This window comes from Tachypleus tridentatus, chromosome 13 (assembly GCF_004210375.1).
Source record: "Tachypleus tridentatus isolate NWPU-2018 chromosome 13, ASM421037v1, whole genome shotgun sequence".
In the NCBI taxonomy this organism is placed as follows: Eukaryota; Metazoa; Arthropoda; class Merostomata; order Xiphosura; family Limulidae; genus Tachypleus; species Tachypleus tridentatus.
Window position 1 is genome coordinate 158,759,744 of NC_134837.1, and position 20,609 is coordinate 158,780,352.

General features: G+C 32.9%; 1 protein-coding gene across 2 annotated transcripts in view; it reads left to right on the plus strand.

Moving 5' to 3' along the window:
• Positions 1-5,765: 5,765 nt before the first annotated feature.
• The window catches only part of LOC143240635 (uncharacterized), a 32,448-nt gene continuing 17,604 nt past the window's right edge, over positions 5,766-20,609 (plus strand). The window contains exons 1-3 of one of the 2 annotated variants that reach the window (XM_076483388.1): positions 5,766-5,866; positions 17,430-17,481; positions 17,801-18,001. In XM_076483388.1, the coding sequence (XP_076339503.1) occupies positions 5,846-5,866; positions 17,430-17,481; positions 17,801-18,001 (274 nt within the window). In that variant the 5' untranslated portion in view covers positions 5,766-5,845. Of the gene's footprint in view, positions 5,867-9,222; positions 9,415-17,429; positions 17,482-17,800; positions 18,002-20,609 lie in introns of those variants that run through there. The other variant, XM_076483389.1, reaches the window with a different exon arrangement.

A 20,609-nucleotide genomic window follows, 5' to 3' on the forward strand; every position in this document is an offset into this window, starting at 1 on the left:
GATGTCTCAGAAGAACCAGTAAGAGACCCTGAAACACCTTTTGGTACAAATTATGACTTACCACCACCTACTGAAGAGATCTTGGTTGAGCAAAACCTCCCACCACAACCAATAAAAACTTTGGACTTAACAACAGCTGACGAGGAATGTGATTTACCCCCATCTGGTATTGCACCACCATCAAAACAAGAGCTTTTACAGCAACCAAAGAAGACTCTAGATGTGACTTTAGCTGTTGAAGAATTTAACCCAGTGCTACCTAATGAAGAACTTCTCATAGACAGTGTTCCAGAACAACAACTCAAAAGCATAGATGCACCATCTGTTGAAAACAATTATGATTTACCTCCACCCGAAGGACAGGACTTAATACAAGATGTCTCAGAAGAACCAGTAAGAAACCCTGAAACACCTTTTGGTACAAATTATGACTTACCACCACCTACTGAAGAGATCTTGGTTGAGCAAAACCTCCCACCACAACCAATAAAAACTTTGGATTTAACAACAGCTGACGAGGAATGTGATTTACCACCATCTGGTATTGAACCACCATCAAAACAAGAGCTTTTACAGGAACCAAAGAAGACTCTAGATGTGACTTTAGCTGTTGAAGAATTTAACCCAGTGCTACCTCGTGAGGAACTTTTGAGAAATCTGAATGAATTTACAACTGGGGAAAGACTAGATGTAGATGCAGATCTACTGCCATCGAATGAAGATATTCCTCTCCAGCAAGTAGAACCAATCAAAACAGCTTTTATAGAACCTGTACCAAATACATTTACCTTTCTTGAAAATATCGAAAACAATCCGCTTGAAGGAGGTTTAATTAGAAGTAATCAAAGGGTTCAAGAAGAATCAGAGGACATCAACCAATTCCGCAGTTCTCTCGCGGGAAAGCTAACTGTTAGAGGTCAAAACGATATCCCTGTATCAGCCTGCACTCGTTCAGGATTGTTTCGTCACCCGGATAGCTGTGGAAAATTTTATGAATGTTACTGGGACAAAAGTACCAATGGATTTACTGTGCACATATTCAATTGTCCTGTTAGGCTAGTGTTCGACAAAAATATTCTTGGATGTAATACTCCATGGTCGGGACCCCCTTGTGTGAATAGAAAGTAAAATGACATATTGTTAATTTTTATGTTGCTTCCCTTATTAATGCAAAAGCGAATTCTGTATATTCTGGAATATAATCTGTTGATTGTTATTACTAGGGAGAAAAAAGCTTATAAATACAATGATATTAATTTAGTTCTGATAAGTTATTCACACGAAAACATACACAATACCCCAAAATCTCTGTACATTACTTTTAAAACATTTGGAAACGCTTGATGTTTTATTAAATTTATGCCTGTAACATAATAAATCAATATTGATTGAAATTACCTAATTATTACTTTAAAGGTGTTATAAAGTATAATTAATATGTTGATTTTAAATGCTCATGCCTTTTAAGGAATTATTTGTCGTTACTTTGTTTCAATAAATATTCTCGTAAACCTTTTATATTTACTTGCTCATAGTCAATGAATGTTATAAGATTTACGTCTACTACAGATAAAACAAAGCTATGAAGTAAGTTCACCAAAATACACACTTTCAACTAATATCGAGTTCTCATATCAGTTCTACTAAACATAGCACTTTTGAAACGTCAGGTATATAATTCGTATATGAGGTATAAACAAAACATAACACTTTTGAAACGTCAGGTAGATAATTCGTATATGAGGTATAAACAAAACATAACACTTTTGAAACGTCAGGTATGTAATTCGCATATGAGGTATAAACAAAACATAGCACTTTTGAAACGTTGGTTGTATAATTCGTATATAACATAAAAACCAAGCATACCACTTTTAAATAATATTCTAGTTTGTTTGTTTTTCAAAACTAAATTTAAATTTACAATGTTCCATATGTTCATAGCTGATTTTTTAAAAGTGGTCAGATGTTTAAATGGATTATATCGTACCATATTAATACAGTATTTCTTTCTCACTAAATTGATCTATTTGAATAATTCAGAAGTATAAGCAATTTATGGCGTTGTCTAATCATATAATAATATGTCAGCCCCAGTAAACGTATCACTAAATAATTAAGAAATAATGATTTATAAAAAGTCTATTCAAACAGCCTTCTCCCCCATTAAACTTTTTGTCTTCACATAATTCAGACATATTATTAGCTTATAAAAGTCTATTCAAACAGCATTTTTCCCTACTAAACTTATCCCTTTTTATGAGTGAGAGCATTTAAAAAATATACTAACCATATACACTTCCTTCTTTGCTAAAGAGGCCCGGCATGGCCAAGTGTGTTAAGGCGTTCGACTCATAATCCGAGGGTCGCAGGTTCGAGTCCCTGTCACACCAAACATGCTCGCCCTTTCAGCCGTAGGGGCGTTATAATGTGACGGTCAATCTCACTATTTGCTGGTAAAAGAGTAGCCCAAGAGTTGGCGATGGTGGTGATGACTAGCTGGCTTCCCTCTAGTCTTGCACTGCTAAATTAGGGACGGCTAGCGCAGATAGCCCTCGAGTAGCTTTGCGCGAAATTACAAACAAATAAATATTTGCTAAAGTTGTTGCTTTGAATAATTCAGATATACACATGAGTTATAAAACAGTTTAACGAAACGCCACTTCTTTCCTACTAAATTTTCACTTAAAATAAATCAAAAATATAAATCATCTAGCAAAACACCACACCATCCATAATAAACTTAAGTTTTCAAGTAATTTAAAATTTTAAAGCAGTTTAGTTAAGCTAATTCATACAGTAGTCTGGTCAGAGGGCATAACCTAACCATTCATTACTTCATCCTTATTAATTTTTTAAAATTAATTTGACAATGTAACTAATTTATAATAAAACCTAGCATTATTGTTCGCAGGTTTAACTACACTTTCCTCTTTAATCAGATCAAATATAACAAAAACCTATAGTCGAAAAGTTGTGTGTGGCAGCTAGAATCTATCCTACCCCTTTAAATTTGTCAGGTATATAAAAGTTGTAGAATGTAATCATGCTAACCAATGCTCATATACACTAATTTGAAAATATACATGTGTCACACATCTCAGAATAAAACCACAAATACTCAAAACCCAAGGAGAAAAAAGCTATTGAATAAGCTTTGTGCTCAAATGAAAAGTTTAAAAGCAACTGAGGTAATTGGGATTAGTTGAATTAAGGACAGAAGAGATTGATAGAAATAACTTACAATGCCGTATCACGTGTTATTAGGCCTGGGATGCCAGGTGATTAGGGCACATGACTCGTAATCTGAGGGTCGCGGGTTCGAATCCCCGTTACAACAAACATGCTCGTCCTTTCAGCCGTGGGGGCATTATAATGGGACAGTCAATCCAACTATTCGTTGGTAAAAGTGTAGTCCACGAGCTGGCTGTGGGTGGTGATGACTATCTGCCTTCCCTCTAGTCTTATACTGCTAAATTAGGGACGGCTAGCGCAAATAGCTCTCGTGTAGCTTTGCGCAAAAGTGAAAAAAAACAAAAAAAACACGTTATTTATTGCTCAGTTTATAAACAAAAATAATAATACAGACTTAATGAGAAAAATTCGTCATATTACAGCAAACATCGAGTGCAAAAGAATGCCAAAAATAGCAAAGAGAGAGAGAGAAAATCCATGATTACCGTCCAGTGAAGGGTTAAGTGTTGGAAATATTTACTTTAGAGAATGTTCATTCGAATAAAACGAAAGAGAATCTGTTGTTGATGAATACGTAAGTAAAAGTATCAAATATATATAATACTTAAGTAGCAATAAAGTGAAAATTATCTGTAAAAAATAAGCTGAGATAGAATTATTAAAACAGCCTACGTTCAACTTAAGTTCACACGTAAAGGCAATGTTAAATGTTATATATACGCTCAACAAAAATTATTTTATTTTTATTAAAATAATCACTATTACTGTCTATGGTACAGTTCTTTACACACTACAATTGTCATTTAGTTTCAAAACCAGCTGATTTTCAAAGTTTCAACTAGACAGGTTTGTTTGTTTGGAATTTCGCACAAAGCTACTCGAGGGCTATCTGTGCTAGCCGTCCCTAATTTAGTACTGTAAGACTAGAGGGAAGGAAATTAGTCATCACCACCCACCGCCAACTCTTGGGCTACTGTTTTACCAACGAATAGTGGGACTGACCGCACATTATAACGCCCCACGGCTGAAAGGGCGAGCATGTTTGGCGCGACGGGGATGCGAACCCGCGACCCTCAGATTATGAGTCGTACGCTTTAACACGCTTGGCCATACCAGGCCCCAACTAGACAGGTTAGCGGGTCTTGGTATGAGCAGGACTCCAGTGCTGCAACTTCAGTGAATTTTTCCACTTTTGTTTAAAGTGAAAATAAGTGTTTAAAATATTTGTTTTAATCATGGTAGTGACAGTGAGACGCACTTACCACACTAAAAGTAAAATGGCCGTGTTTTGTTCCTGCTCAACAGTACAGGAATTACTTCCGATTGTGATTATCTCGTTGAAAAAAAAAATCATGACAACCAGTGTGATTTTCTCCTATTTTTTTCAGCTGTAACGACAATCTTATAAAAGAAATGTGGTGTATTAAAAGTAGACATTTTCTTCTTAAATTTACTTTCATTATGTTTTCAGTCTGCTGATATGTTTCTTCAATAATACGCAATAGTAAACGAAACAAATTTTGTTTATGTAAACCTCGATATGGATCTGTACTGGACTGCTACTGACTAAATAGTTTACTCATGTCTATAAGTTTTATTGGTTTCAGTTATGATTCCCCCTCACCTCCCGAGAAACATTCTAGTAACGCTTATGAAATGTTGGCCCGGCATGGCCAAGCGTGTTAAGACGTGCGACTCGTAATCTGAGGGTCGCGGGTTCGCATCCCGGTCGCGCCAAACATGCTCGCCCTTTCAGTCGTGGGCGCGTTATAATATTACGGTCAATCCCACTATTCGGTGGTAAAATAGTAACCCAAGAGTTGGCGGTGGGTGGTGATGACTAGCTGCCTTCCCTCTAGTCTTACACTGCTAAATTAAGGATGGCTAGCACAGATAGCCCTCGAGTAGCTTTGTGCGAAATTCAATAAACAAATAAACAATATGAAATGTTCACACACACAATAAAACACGAAATAAAAAATAAAAAAATCTCTCTAGAATTGAGGAACGATTCAGTAAGAGATCATCAGAAAAGATAACCCTAATAAGCAAACGTTTCGGCTCTGAAAATGTTAATGATAACAGGGCATTATCAACCCGTTGGTGACGATTAATTTTTGCAGCGAAAAAACTGGCAAGTAATTAGTTGTCGAAAGTTATTTTCGTGATACTAAATAAAATCGTAGCAGTTGATCTGTTAATTTAAATTTTACTGTATATATAGACGGCGAATATCAAAGCATATTACAGGCACTGACTGTTGAAGGAGATATTTACATTTGTACTTGCCTGCTTCGAAGCCTTATAACCAAATATAATTACGTGTTCTTCTACAACGCTATGTTTCTTTCAACAAGTCTCGACCATGTTCTATTATACTCTGCTGTAGTTTTAGTAATATTCACAGTCGACTGACCCACTTTTTCACTGGCTTTGTCCACGTTTCCTGTTCTTAGTACACCAAAACTTACTACATACGAACGATCTAGTTTTCACCCAATCACACAGTTTTATCAGAGATCAACAGCTGAGCATAACTAAGATAAAACTTATTCTTTTTTTACCATTTTTCTAAAGGTACGTAGGCCGTTGACTTTTGACAAAAGTGTATCCTAGAAGGGTCAGCAATAAAACCTCGACGTTCTTCAAAATGGCCGATTGCATTCATGAGGTGAGTAAACAAAACCTCGGAAAGTTCAATGTGGTATTCGTAGTGAGTATGTAACAGACAGATTGACTTGTTGTATTTTACATATTGACATCTTTCTGAATTACATAACCAATAATGTGCTATAAATAATACTTGTCTAATAAACGACGAAAATAAAATAATACACTAAATTATAAACTTACACAACGTTTACAGAATTAACACATGCTCAGTACTACAAATAAAAAGTTATAATTTTATTTACATACACATTTCTTTTTAAGTTCAAAGGTATTTATTAATTTATTTATTTATTAATCCATTGACTGCGACTGTTCTAATCGCGCGCAAAATGTTTGTAATGCTTACATTGTATACAGTTATCATTGCATTCAACTACCGGAGGCGAATCGTACACAATACGACGAATCAGTAAGTTAGCGTATTTCATTATTTCTACCGGATTGATATTTTATTTTTATTTCTTCTGCGTCTTCATCTATTTCACCCTTTCCTTTAACTTAATAAGCTGGATTTGTACTGTCTCCTCTGCTTTGTCCGTTCACTAAATATCACTGAACCAGTACTAGTACTGTTACACATATACTTGTATCTCGTAGTACAATGTTAAACCAATATCATGTCATACTTACTTGTATCACATTATACACTACAAAACCAGAAACATGTCGTATTTATTCGTATTGCATATCCTGTACTGCATCTTAATTGTGTTCTCTATTCTTTGTTGTGCGTTTTGTATACAACACTTGTACTGCGTACAGCACTGTATCCCAAACTCGTTCTTCGATGCATTAAAACGACTTTCTTGTATACTTCATCTAATATGTTCTTTCTTTTACTTCGCTACTTTAGTTCTCGCACACGTTCTCGTCGACAATTGAACCACGTTTATTACGATATTCGTACTGCACTCGTCGCTTCATTTGTTTGTGTCGTCTATTCAACTATGTTTATAACGTTATATATTACATCTTTTCTAGACTTTCTACCGAACTAGGATTACTTTATCCACTATAACACTCAAACTATACCCGCACCATTTTTACTAATATGTCATCTATTACCGATCTATGATCTTTGCTACATCTTACTACAATGTTTATGTCATGTGTTCTACTTCATCAGTTTTTATGCTGTCTTCTAAATTTAGTTCGTATCATTTACTTTATCCACTCAATGATCGATACTTGAATTACATCCATAACAAATGCTTCAGTACATTTGTATCATCTGCACATATGAAGCAGAAGTTTTCCATCTGAAGAAATTTCGATACAGACTGGCATCGACTTTCCCTGGATAATCAATCGAGCGTGTATTTCGAGCGGGACAACTATTTAAGTTTTAAATACTGTGAACGAGAGCTCTATTGAGCAAGAAGATTGTTAATTCTAAAAAATTCGACAGTGAACTAAAATAAAATTAATGTTGGGCGTAACACCGATACCTTAGGACAAGACGAAACTTTCATGTGTTACGGCTCAAAATATTAGAGAGGGACGATCCAAGCCCACATTGATATCAATATTTCATTATACGACCAGGATTTCCAGGTCCTTTGCTAGTGTATTATATTGTGTCAGTACCAAGTTGTTAATATAATATTTACCAAATTATGTTTTACATCTTTGTCTGTATTATATTAAAGCTAAATTCTCTATTCTATACTCATAACATCATCCGACTTTTTTATACACTATACTAATATCTTGTATAAAGCAGTATTATTTTTCTATTCGTTATTCATAATATAATATCTCTACGCCCTCATTGATTTCTCAGTGTAACTAAAGAGTCATTCATTCTTATTGTGAACAACTAAACTACCGTGTATACATAATTTTCTGATATAAATAACTAAAGTCATTAAAAATGTGACATAACAAACCATTTTATAATACAGAAAACAGAAAGTAAATTAAATGTTGAATTTACCACAAGTTGTAATCAAATAATGAATATTTTTGTTTTCCACGCATAACACTTTAATTTTGATAATAACAAGTCTCTGTTTCCTTGAATATTTTTTCCTTTCCTTATCTTATATTTTTCAATATTTTGAGTTGTTTGAAGGCTGTTATTGATTTAATGAGCTAAGTAATAGCTGAACATATTTGAAGACATGCTACGCAACCAAACTGCCTAAATCAGTTACGTTTGCAATGCCAAATATCCCCAATGACTGAAGCAAAACTGATTTTACCATTAAAAGCAAAATTAATTTTGTAACAATTAGGGGTGAAACACATACTTTTTAATGTGTATCTGTCATTCCAAGTACACATTTCAATAATAATGTAGAAGTTCTGTGTGCTCGCTTATAAATGAAAAGATCCATTTCTTAAATCCTCAGCAAGATAAAACACATTTCTGGATATAGTATGTTTTTCTTCAAGTTTCTCCGAGTCTTTAAAGAACTGACGAACTATGTTACTAGACAGAGCAGATTCGTTGCGCTATAATCAAGTAGCTACCTGCTAGTCAATCTCCGGGGGAAACGCAAAGACACGTCCCACGCTGCTAGTTCTAACGACGTTTCTACCTTTCTAATGTTTTTATATCAACCGACTTGACAGTCTCAGAACTATATCATGGTTATCAAAATCTGGGATTTCAAAATTAAAAAAAACAGGTTGGTTAGGTGAACCGGTTCACGAAACTAATGAAACCTGTTTGTAGTAAAATTATTTCCATGCCAAAAATAATAACTCTACGCGATAGCTTAGTATGTAGAACACTAAAAGATAAGGTAGATGCATTAATGTACTAACGAGTTATATTTTGTGGCTTAGATTAAATATGAAAGAAATTGTTTGTACGTTTTATTTTAAAAGAAAACTAACGCAGAATATTTTTTTAGAATACTATATGGTTCGGATTTTCCGCAAACAAATATATATCTCAAGAGATGTCAAAATACATTTAAAAAAGTTGATCTATGAAAATAATACAACGTTTACAGAAAAATATTTTCAGTGGTCGAATATGAATGTAGTTACGTTATTATAAAAATAGAAAAAAATGTAATCGGTTAACGTGCTTTTGTTTTGCGGTTTATCTAATATTAAATCCTAAGCAATTTCCATAATATTATGAAGGTAATGTGGTAATATTTTGGGAGTTTAACTTCTTGTTTTCAACAGGATTTATTTTGAACTCCAGTAAAATGTTGTGAATGAGTAGAAACGTGGAAAATTGTAAACCTGAATAACTGTTCCATGTTATTATCTCAAGCAGCGCGAGGCCAGGTGGTCGAGACGGCCAGGTTACGATTTAAAAACGTTACCAGTTCTAGTCGGCTGTGAATTGGGTCTAGTAGCACAAGGAGCTAGTGCCTGCTCGCGTTTTCGAGAAGCATTCAGAGTACAACAATTCAAGAACGTTGTTGTTTTCTTTAAACTGCTGCTACACGGGTCGCTATTTACAGACTTAGGGATTGGGAATTAATTTACAATTGTTTTTATTACAAAATCGAAAACATTTTCCCCAAGGACTGGATATTTTTGTAGATTTGGATAAATATCTACCGTGTGACTAGCTAAGAGGTGAGTACTGTAAATTATTAAACAATAATAACAATGTGTGTTGTGGGGTTATTTTTCTTACTGAGTAAAGCAATTAGATAATGAACTTTTTTACGTGTGCATTAACACTGGTTTTCTCACCATAGCAGCTAACTATAACTCTTTTATAATGTTGCAAACTTCATTCAGTGAAAAAGGTTATTAATTTTGCGAATATTATTTATTATATTAAGTAATTTTAATTCGTTCTTACTCTAATACGACAACATATGCTATCCCACGGGCTTTAACTGCTTTTCTCCATATCTCTAAGCAAATTGAAGCACAAACAGAATAGCCTGGTTTTATTTACTATAATCGTAAGAAACTACGTGTGATGTAACCTTAGAGTTTAGTTTTAAAGTCTTGTTTCAACATCATGTTTCTAACAGTCATAATTGAACTGCGGTTTATAAAAAATAAATTATTACCTGAGAGTAAATATCTTAGTATGACTTCTAGTATAATTGCTTGTGCAGGCTTAAAGTTTTTAATTACAAGTATAAAGCAAACAATGATAAGATCAGGTTTTGGTTTGTTTTGAATTTCGCGCAAAGCTACTCGAAGGCTATCTGCGCTAACCGTCCCTAATTTAGCAGTGTAAGACTAGAGGGAAGGCAGCTAGTATTCATCACCCACCGCCACTTCTGGGCTACTCTTTTACAAACGAATAGTGGGATTGACCGTCACATTATAACGCCCTCACAGCTGAAAGGACGAGCATGTTTGGTGTAACAGGGATTCGAACCCGCGACCCTTGGATTACGAGTCAAGTGCTATAACCACCTGGCCATGCTAGGCCAGGTCCAGAAGTCGAGGTTTGAATTATCAACTATATGTTCATAGCGTCAGGTTTCAAGTGAAAGATTTGAATCTAAGTAATCAACAATAAACCTTTCAAAAGGTTTAAGGGTCAAACATAATGTGCTCATTTGCTAATTTATCTTTTCAAAGTGGTTTATTATTTAGTAAGATAAATTCAGTGCCAGTGTTTCTGTGTTATATAAGGCAAGTAAGAAATATTTCTTTGACGTTAAGTAGTTGGTGCTGAAAAAACGAAAAATACGAAGTTTTGATGTCGATTATTACACATATTATACATATCCATGAGATTTCACACGTCTAACATCGTGTAGAGAAATAATAAGTCTGATATATGACTTAGAATTTGGGCCTACAAGTTTGTCAAAGTAGATGATAGCAGGACAGATCCAAGTTGTCTTTTCGCGTTCTCCGGTTGATCAACAGTAAGTTTGCAGACCTACAAATGTAAAATCATGGACTCGATTTTACGTGGGAACAGAGTTCAGGTACTTTGTGGTGTAACTTTGAACAAATGAACATAAATAATTTACTCAAAGGAGTAAAGGGGATTTGCAAGATTAGTTACCAAGGTCGGTATAATAATTGGTATTCTAAAAGCATTGAATTATATAGTAGAAACAGAATATTTTGAAATTAATTTGGTCAATGTAGTCAAGTGAAACAATATGGTAGACGTTTAAACGTTTTCCTGGAAGGGTGTTGTTATATACAAACATTATTGCATATGCAAATAAAATTATTTTAAAATAATTTTAGCGTGTATAACAACTCATTTAATGACATATCTAAATTACTCAATTTGAAAAGGGTTTGAAATACAGAAGTCATAAGGCAAGAAACTTATGTGAGTATAATGAGGTAAAGCGATAAAGCTTGTCTTAGTCTGTTTATTTGATTTATGTATTTATGTTTTTCCCTTTTTTATGTTAATCACTTATTCAAATTTTATTCTTATGTATAATAATAATAATGAATTATTTTTCATTAGTTTCGTAAGCAAAATCAGTAGCTGGATTTGCCTTATATTATGTATGATCATAATATATAATAATCACTAATGTAACAGCAGAAGAGCAATAAGAGAATGGTTTTTACGACCCTTCTTCTAGTCTTACATTGTTAAATTAGGGACGGCTAGCGCAGATTGCCCTTGTGTAGCTTTGCGCGAAATTCAAAACAAACCAAATCTTACGACCCTAAACGTATTCCCAGACGAAATTGTTTTCATGCATTTTGAAACTTGTACAAAAAATAAAACAATATTATACATGAAACTACTTCTTAAATGGTCCAAAGTTTTCATCTAATTTTAATCAAATTGTGGTGCAAAGGCTGTGCATCCTTCAAAGACAAAGTATTAACTTTTGGTGAACTTAAGTCGAAGACCGAAGTCACACAAGAAGTGAAAACTAAGTCGAAACATTTTCGGTTTAATTCACAAATTGGGCGTTCTCCAAGAAACATTTGATTAACCTTTGGCGAAAGTAGCTCTGAAGTTAAGGCCACACGAAAGGTCAACCACTTTAGTTTTAACGGTAGCAAGTTATGATTTTCAAAAACTGTCAAACTCAAGAACAGATAGATTGAGGTAGAAAAATCTGACACCTTGACCTACATTTTTAAGGGTGTCAAATAGTTTGTTGTATATTTTCGTTTGGTTGCAACAGAACTCAAAAATATTGCGGGAAGTGGACTGTACTCTAATTTATATATACAAAACTTCTTTTATTTTTGTTGTTTACACAACAGCACCCTTTCCAGACAAAAAGTCATTGTCCACCACTTTGTTTCTGTTAATTCCATTAACATGAGATATGTGTTAAAAATATATATATTTATTATCTATTTCCATTAAATGCTTACTTGAACACTAGCTCTGATGCTTACTTATTTTCGCTAATCTTGCCAATTCTCTTTTATTAAATCCATTCTGCGTTATAGCAAGGATCAAAATGGCCCTGGAGCAATATTATCCTGAGAGTTTTCTCTCTCTCTCTCTCTCTCTACTAGCTCTTCTTCAAAATTGAAAATAGACAGAAATTTAATTTCATTTATCCCCGGGCCATTCAACTGTTACATAATTAACTGACATGAATTTTTAACTTAGAAAAATTCGAATTCATCTGTTGTTAAGTAAAGGTTTGAATGCCAAAAACTAGCAAAGTACTAGGATTCAGTAACTAGATCTTAAACGCACAGGATATTTTGTAGTTCGTAATTAACAAATTAATTTAAATGTGGAAACACTATCTACAGTCTAACACAAATAGTTAGTCCAATGGTTTATAATGCTTTGTCAGCTTTTAATGTTCGAAATGTTACTCCATAATTATTGTAATGTTTCTATTAAAACGTTTCCTAGAAACTTTTGTCTCTCATGAAGAGCCTTCTAAGTATTGACTTGTAGCAAATGAAAAATATATCAGAAATACTGTTTGAAATATCTCCACTTTAATGCGCTTTCATCAAGGATGTTAGGGGTATTAGGTATCTTCCTCTTGTTGTTTTTTGTACTTTAATTAGAAAAGTGATTTGTCCTACAATCACGTCCAAGATTAAAACCAGGAAGAATTCAAAACTCATAATATTTTACTGTAGTTCACAGAGATATATTTGGTTTTTAATGCACAGTTGAAATAATTCTAATGAAAAATTGTGTTAATGCTTCATAGGCTCACTTACATTCTAAATAATAATCTATGAAATAATTCTAGCCTAAAGCTCTAGTTTGGTGTTTGAACTCGCTATATCAATTCAGACACATCAAACAAAAGAGAACTGAAAGTTGACAAATTGGAGGTAACACTGGACATACATATTTTTACAGCATTATCAGAACCACTATTTGGTCTTAAGAGAGCGTTATCAGACCTTCTGTTTTAAATTCAAAGTAATTTGATGGAAATTATGTACAATAGTCATTTAGCAAGCTATGATGTTTTGTATAAACCTAAAATATTGTTGGAATTGTTGTAAATAAATCTCAGTTGTTGTTTTTCTATATATTACAGGCTCGGCATGGCCAAGTGTGTTAAGGCGTTCGACTCGTAATCCGAGGGTCACGTGTTCGAATCCCAATCGCACCAAACATGCTCACCCTTTCAGCCGTGGAGGCGTTATAATGTGACGGTCAATCCCACTATTCGTTGGTAAAAGAGTAGCCCAAGAGTTGGCGATGGGTGGTAATAACTAGCTGCCTTTCCTCTAGTCTTACACTGCTAAATTAGGGGGGCTAGCGCAGATAGCCCTCGAGTAGCTTTGCGCGAAATTTAAAAACAAGGAAACTATATATAACGTTTTATCTCATTACCGCTGAACTAGAAAACGACGTATTGTTATTTTTTAAAATCATTCTATTCATGTGTATCTATTCTACTGCTTTTTTTTAGTTACCAGTTAGTGTAAAAAACAGTTCAAAGGGAGGACTTGAGAGCTTACTCATTAAATATATATGATTATAGAACCTAGGGATAAAACCTGCTTGAGTCATATTTTTAATTCATCCTTGCCAAATATTATGTTCCATTTTCTTTAATATTATAATTTTTCTTTTGATATAAAACTTGCATAATATTCGATGGATCTCTCGTGATCCTATACATTTGGGCCTTGGGGCAATTGCCAACCTCTTTCTACACCGTTCAAACCACTTGTAACCTATAATGATTGATGTATATTTTTCATCACAACGCTTTTAATTTTATAATTTTTTATATAGATAAAATTATCTATAAGAATTACGTTTAGCATCAGTTGCAGCTTACTTTTACTTGCAAAAGTTACATTGATCTATTTTTATTAGCTCATTATGTATTCCAAGTCACATGCAAAGCAAAATTCGTGTATGAAACTGGTTTACCCACATTACAACTATCTTCCAAGACACAGTCGCTATAGACATACTACCACATTGTAGTGAAACGAAACTAAGTATATAAAAGCAAATGATTCAAAGACGAAGTTTCACAACATTATAAGAAACCTCAATTCAGTCTATTTCATCAAATAAATCATTATAAAGCTAGAACTGTCTTTTTGGAACAACGAAAGCTGTTATGACTACCCAAATCTCATCTGAATTAAAAAAAACAAACAAAACAGATAAACAAAGAAGTTGAAAATCCGCTGAAATATTAAATAGTACAGAAATAAATAGTAAAAAGATTACAAACATTTCTAACGCTTTCCTTAGTGTTTATCTGAAGTGACTTAAGAGGCAATCCACAAAAGGTAATTTATTTTAATATTAACAAAACATTTAAATGAAACGTAGGCACCACATTATACAATAAAAATAATATATACTGCTTTTGGAAGTTTTCTGTCTCTCTTTTCACTCTATACAGATATAGATATGCTTTTATAACACATTTTAGTTATATATATCTTCTTATACATGGTGCTCCAGGAACTTTTCTGAGTTTTCCAAACTTCTAGCTGCTCACTATAGTTCCAACCCTTCTTTCTTTTCCTTACTAACATTTATCATATTATCTTCATCCGTTTCTCCGAGGTTGATTTCTCTGATTGATAGTTAGTATACTCCCTGTAAATTTTCCAATGTATCTCAGAACGGCTGGTATGGGTATTAACACTTTTATTGATAAGCAGAGAACAACGTTTCGACCTTCCTAGGTCATATTCAGTTATCAATAAAAGTGTTAATACCAACACCAACCGTTCTGAGATAATTTTTTTATTTCATGTGGGTTTTCAGTCATCAAGAATCTGTCAATGGTTAATATATCTGTTAATCTGACATTAATTATACTCTTTTGTTATTAATAAGAAATAGGAGTGCATGTTTTATTTATATTTTTTTAAAGCTGATCGAGAAATATTTATTAAAAGTGAATAGAAGTGGCGAAAGCTGGAACATCAACTCACTAAAAGCATAAGCAACAAAACAAACAATCAGAGGGAATTTATACAACGGAAACTGTACTTGACAGGAGACTTCTGTGAACTACACCTGATTTAAAATTCTTAGATCTTAAAAACATTGTCCAAAAGCTTCTAAAGCAGACGCAGTTAACAGCAATCTTCAATGAAGCACAATTTTTATTAAAACCATTCTTCAAAATTTGAGTAAGAGGTAACACCAAATTATGATATGATATCTAAACTATAGAAGTGTCTCTCATAAATTGTTTCTTTTCAAATATTTACGTAGTTTCAGCTTTCTTAGAAACTTTTGCTACTGAAGAGAAACATTAGTATTCTATTTGACAGCAGACAATTACTGTACCAATGTGTATGCATTAATTAAAATGTTCAAACACAATCAACTTTTAATTTAAACATAATATTCAGAATCTAAACGAGTGAACTGGTAAGTATGAGTAGCCAAGTAGAATACAATGACCAGTCTGATGTTTATTTATATCAACTTCTCATCATGTGGTGTTTATTTATATTAACTTCTCATCATGTTGTGTTTATTTATATTAACTTCTCATCATGTGGTGTTTATTTATATTAACTTATCATCACCGACATTTATTGAACTCAACTAAATGTTTACTTTTGATATGAATTTGCATCTTTTATCTCAATATGTGTTTAAAGAAATAGTCCTTCATCTTAAAAATTATGAGATGTTAGTGAAATAATATATATATATATAAAGAAATAAAACAGTGATAACTTTGAATATGGAATAAAGTTACGAGAAGTATTCTAAGTAATATGCATCATTGAGAAGAATAAAAGGAATATTTAAAAAAAAATTAGTACAAAATATAGTGTCTATGGTAAGATGGAATTTTTTTACTAAGAAGTAAAACTGTTATTATTGCACTTATCAAAATAAAAGATCGATGAATAAAAAGGTATATTTTATTGAAAACTAGCAATCAAGTTACACTATCGATCACTCCTGACTGCAAAGGTATGAATTTTCACTCACCACGTGTGTTTCCTGTAGGTAATAAGTGGCATGACCTAGTTTTAAAAGCTTTTTGGTAAAAACCTGCCCTGAGGAATGTAGACCTATTCTATTCATAGGCTTTATATATGTTACGTAGAGTAGTGGTAAAATTGTACACTTGATTCATTGTTTTGGTCTGTAGAAACTTTTCTATATGTGGCAATAATGTCATATGATTAGAATACATTTTATTTCTACATTCTAACACACAAGTTAGCTAGTAGCATTTTGCTTTAATTCTATTCGTATGACATCAAGCATAGCAGCTTATTATTATAAATAATTAACTAAGATTAGGCTTAGAGATAGGTATATAAGACATGTATAATCATTTCTATTGTTTCTAGTGTACAAGGGGCCCGGCATGGCCATGTGGGTTAAGGCGTTTGACCTGTAATCTGAGGGTTGCGGGTTCGAATCCCCGTCACATCAAACATGCTCGCTCTTTCAGCCATGGGGGCGTTATAATGTTACGGTCAATCACACTATTCGTTGGTAAAAGAGTAGCCCAAGAGTTGACGGTGGGTGCCTTCCCTCTAGTCTTACACTGCTAAATTAGGGACGGCTAGCGCAGATAGCCCTCATGTAGCTTTGCGCAACATTAAAAAAACAAACAAACAAACAACTAGTGTGCAAGAGGCTGTTTTAATTAGTGTTAATAAACAGTTGTTTCGAGATCGCCTTATTCTATCGTCTATGTAATTCCGTTAGAAATAACTGTTTGTCAAAATGAAAAAAAAAAAAAATGCATGAATGAAAGAATGACTTAGATTCGTTAAGGAGCAGCTTAACGAGGGTGGGTAAATTGTTATTATGAAAATATAGCGGTAAGTGACTATTATGAAAATGCTCTGAACGTTGGTGCCCAAAGAATCAACGTTTGATGAATATTTGTATAGTATCAAGTCTATATTAGTTTCTCACTGTTTACGTGTGTGTGTTTAGTATGTTCACAAAATAATTATCACAATCAAATTTTGCCTCAATGATATTTTCAAGGCCCAACAAAAAACTTTGCATTTCAGGACTTTTTCTACATTTAAGAGAAATTAGTTTGTTTAGTGATAATTGTTAAAGTCAAGCTAAATTTCGTTTCCAGCTTCAAAAAATAAAACAAAGAAAAATCAACTGGAGAGATTATGTACTATGACATTTCGTTTAACTGGTTATCCCGTTATTTACATGTATAATAACATCTTTGCCCTATAATAAGTGTGTAATTTTGGTTGTTTTCTTTCTATAGATGTGGTGGTCTCTTTTGATCCTTTTTCTGGTTGGGCAGACGTCACATGCCCGTAAGTAAATTTCTTTATCTTCTAACTACTGTGGATTTCTTTCATTTATGTTATATATGCACCTCAGCTTGAGTAAGCTGCTTTTTCTATACAACTCTTGTTGACATAAAGATGCGTAACTTTTTCTTTATCAAAAGTTATTCATATGTACCTATTTATCATTCATACAGTTTTGATCCCAACATGTTTATAAGGATATATGGCCCTTTTGACAGTCTGACAATTGAGTAAACAACGCATACATTTTTCTGTAATATACTGTCAGGAGTTAACATACATGCATTTAACAAGTATGTCCCATCCCTTTTTAATTTTTCAGACTCTGTAACCACAAGAGACGTTACAGACATGAAACTGGTTTGTTATTATACAAACTGGTCGGTCTATAGGCCAGGGTTAGCAAAGTTCACGCCGGAAAATATCAATCCATTTCTGTGTACTCACCTGATCTATGCCTTTGCTGGCTTTGGTAAAGACTACGAGCTGAAGCCACTCGATTCATACAATGATATTGAACAAGGTGAGAAAAAATTTGATCATTGCATAATATATTTGTATTAGTCAATATTTCTATTCATTAAGTATCTCTTTTTTCGTGTATTTGTATTTTAGCTTCAGAAATGTAAAAGGTCATTATTTTTTGGTCGCGTCATAACACATGGCGAAAGGCTTTTGTGGCATCTTTTGCTTTGCTAAATAAGTAAGAGTCCACTTCTCATACTTTATACGTAAAACATATAAACGAATCGAATAAAAAAATATTAATAATGATGACTCTAATTGAAAGTATGCTGCACTAAGTACCTTACTGAAGCTACTGTAGGAAAGAATTAGCAAAAATGTCAGAATAAGTAACATTATATATATATATATATATATAAACAAATAGAGAAATATAGAAACTTGCAAATTTCTCAGTATGATTGCATTTATGACATTCTAAAATTTCCTCATATCTGATACCATTTACCAAAAGCTGCACTAAAGAAAAATCGTTTCTTTTATGCAAAAATCAAAACGATTTCTACCTGATGACTCGTAACAAAAATTCTCAATTTTCATATACTACTAACTGTTGAGGCCAAATTCATGACTTAAGTAATTGATTTTTCAGGAATCCAAAAGTGCATCATTTCTAATACGTTTTTCTTACAAGTTTGGAAATAAACTTTATACGTACGACATTAAAATAGTAAATTTTAATACACGTTTCAGCAAGCAAGTGTACAATGTAGCTTATTTTGTTATTTGGGTGTGGTTTGACCTGGTAATTAGCTTGCTTGGGCCGTGAATCCGAAATTTATGGTTAGCGTCTCGTTATCACAAAAATATACTCTTGGGCCGTGGGTGCATTATAAATGTGACAGTCAAATTTCACTAATCTGTCAGAGTAGCCCAAGAGTTGGTGGTGAATAATGTTGATTAAATGGCTTCCCTCTAGTCTACCAGTTCAACATCAGAAACACTTGGATAACCCTTTGTATGACATTGTGCGAAAAATTCTGAAACAAATAAACATACATGTTTATTTTCTAACACTAATGTTGATCTTCTGTTCATAAATTACTACACACAGCTTTCATTTTTACTGTAAATGATTACCTTAATCTCAAGGTAGCGACAAACCTGTTTCTGAAATTAATCCAGAGCTACTTTTTATTGCACGAAGACATCCTACAGTTTAGCCTAACTTAAAAGATGTATGTATAGTTAGAGTAAATTTTGAATCAGAAAAACCAGTTTTGGTTTAAATAATGCTCAATAGTCAATTTTTGTTGCTTATTCGTACACGTGACGTGTTTATCAACGTAATACTAATAACTTCATTAATGTACCAGTTTTTAATAAAGCAAAAATTACGTCTAAAGGCTTCACAGATTAACTACTATTATTATAATAACATTAAATAAAACTACCAACCAGTTCTTTATTTACTAAATTTTCACCATATCTGATACCATTTAACAATAGCTGCATGAAAGAAAATTTGTTTCTTTTGTGCTTCCTCCAAGATGTATCTGTTTATCATTCAGACAATTCTAATCCCAAAATGTTTGTAAGAATGAACGGCATTTTTACCAGTTTACAATGATTGCACAAATGTATATTTTCTAAACATGTTCAGTATATTAACTTCTACATTATTCGTTCAATAGCTTTTCACCACAAAGCTGAATTTTGTGTTAATTCTTGCCATGGGTCATGTAATACAGTAAAGAGAGACAATAAAAATTTCAAGATAATATTTTGTTAAATATAATATACATATATATATATAATACATTTTGAATGTTTTCAGAAGAGTTTACCACATATTTTGTGAGGTTTTCATGTGGAAAACCTTCTATGTTAGGGACGTCATTTAATCACATTTAATATATTTGAGTTATTTTTCATAAAATTCTTGTTTTCATCCCTTCAGCCAGTTTTCTATTCAATGAAACAAAATATTCACCAAATAAAGCATTTTTTTTTTCTTGGGAAACTATGTTGAATATCCAATAAAATGTTTAACAATGCATCTTTTGTCAGTCTTTCAAATACTTTACTGAACAGTAATAAGCCCATAATTATTGGGACAATTTTTAAAATCACCTCCCTTGAAAAGAGAAGTAACGTTATCCAACTTCCAATTTCCTGGCATGTATTCAAAGATTTTGAAAAAATAACAGCATATTACTCATATATCCATCCTAAGTATGTTTTCAAAACACAGAGGTAAATATTACCATTTGAGTTATCATTCCTTACACACCCCAGTTTTTTCTTAACAATCTCAAACTTAATGTAATCATTTTGTTTAATATTGTTTCCATCTAACAACTGTTTAGGATGAGGAATATTGCTGAAAATTTCATTTCTAAAACTGAAGGAAAAGAATCATTTAATAACCCAGCCATTCTATAATCATGAGATTTTAGTCCTTCTGTAAGATTTCTGAAGGACTATTCTCCAATCCTAACATTTTGTTTATCTAGAGCGTAACGGAAGAAATATTTATTATTAATTTTTACATTTTCAGTCCTTTAATATACTTATTTTAGTTTCTAATTTTATATTCGATCAACTCTCTTGATCATCTATGATCCTCCAAATATTCCATTATAACAATCATCTTTAACTTCTTA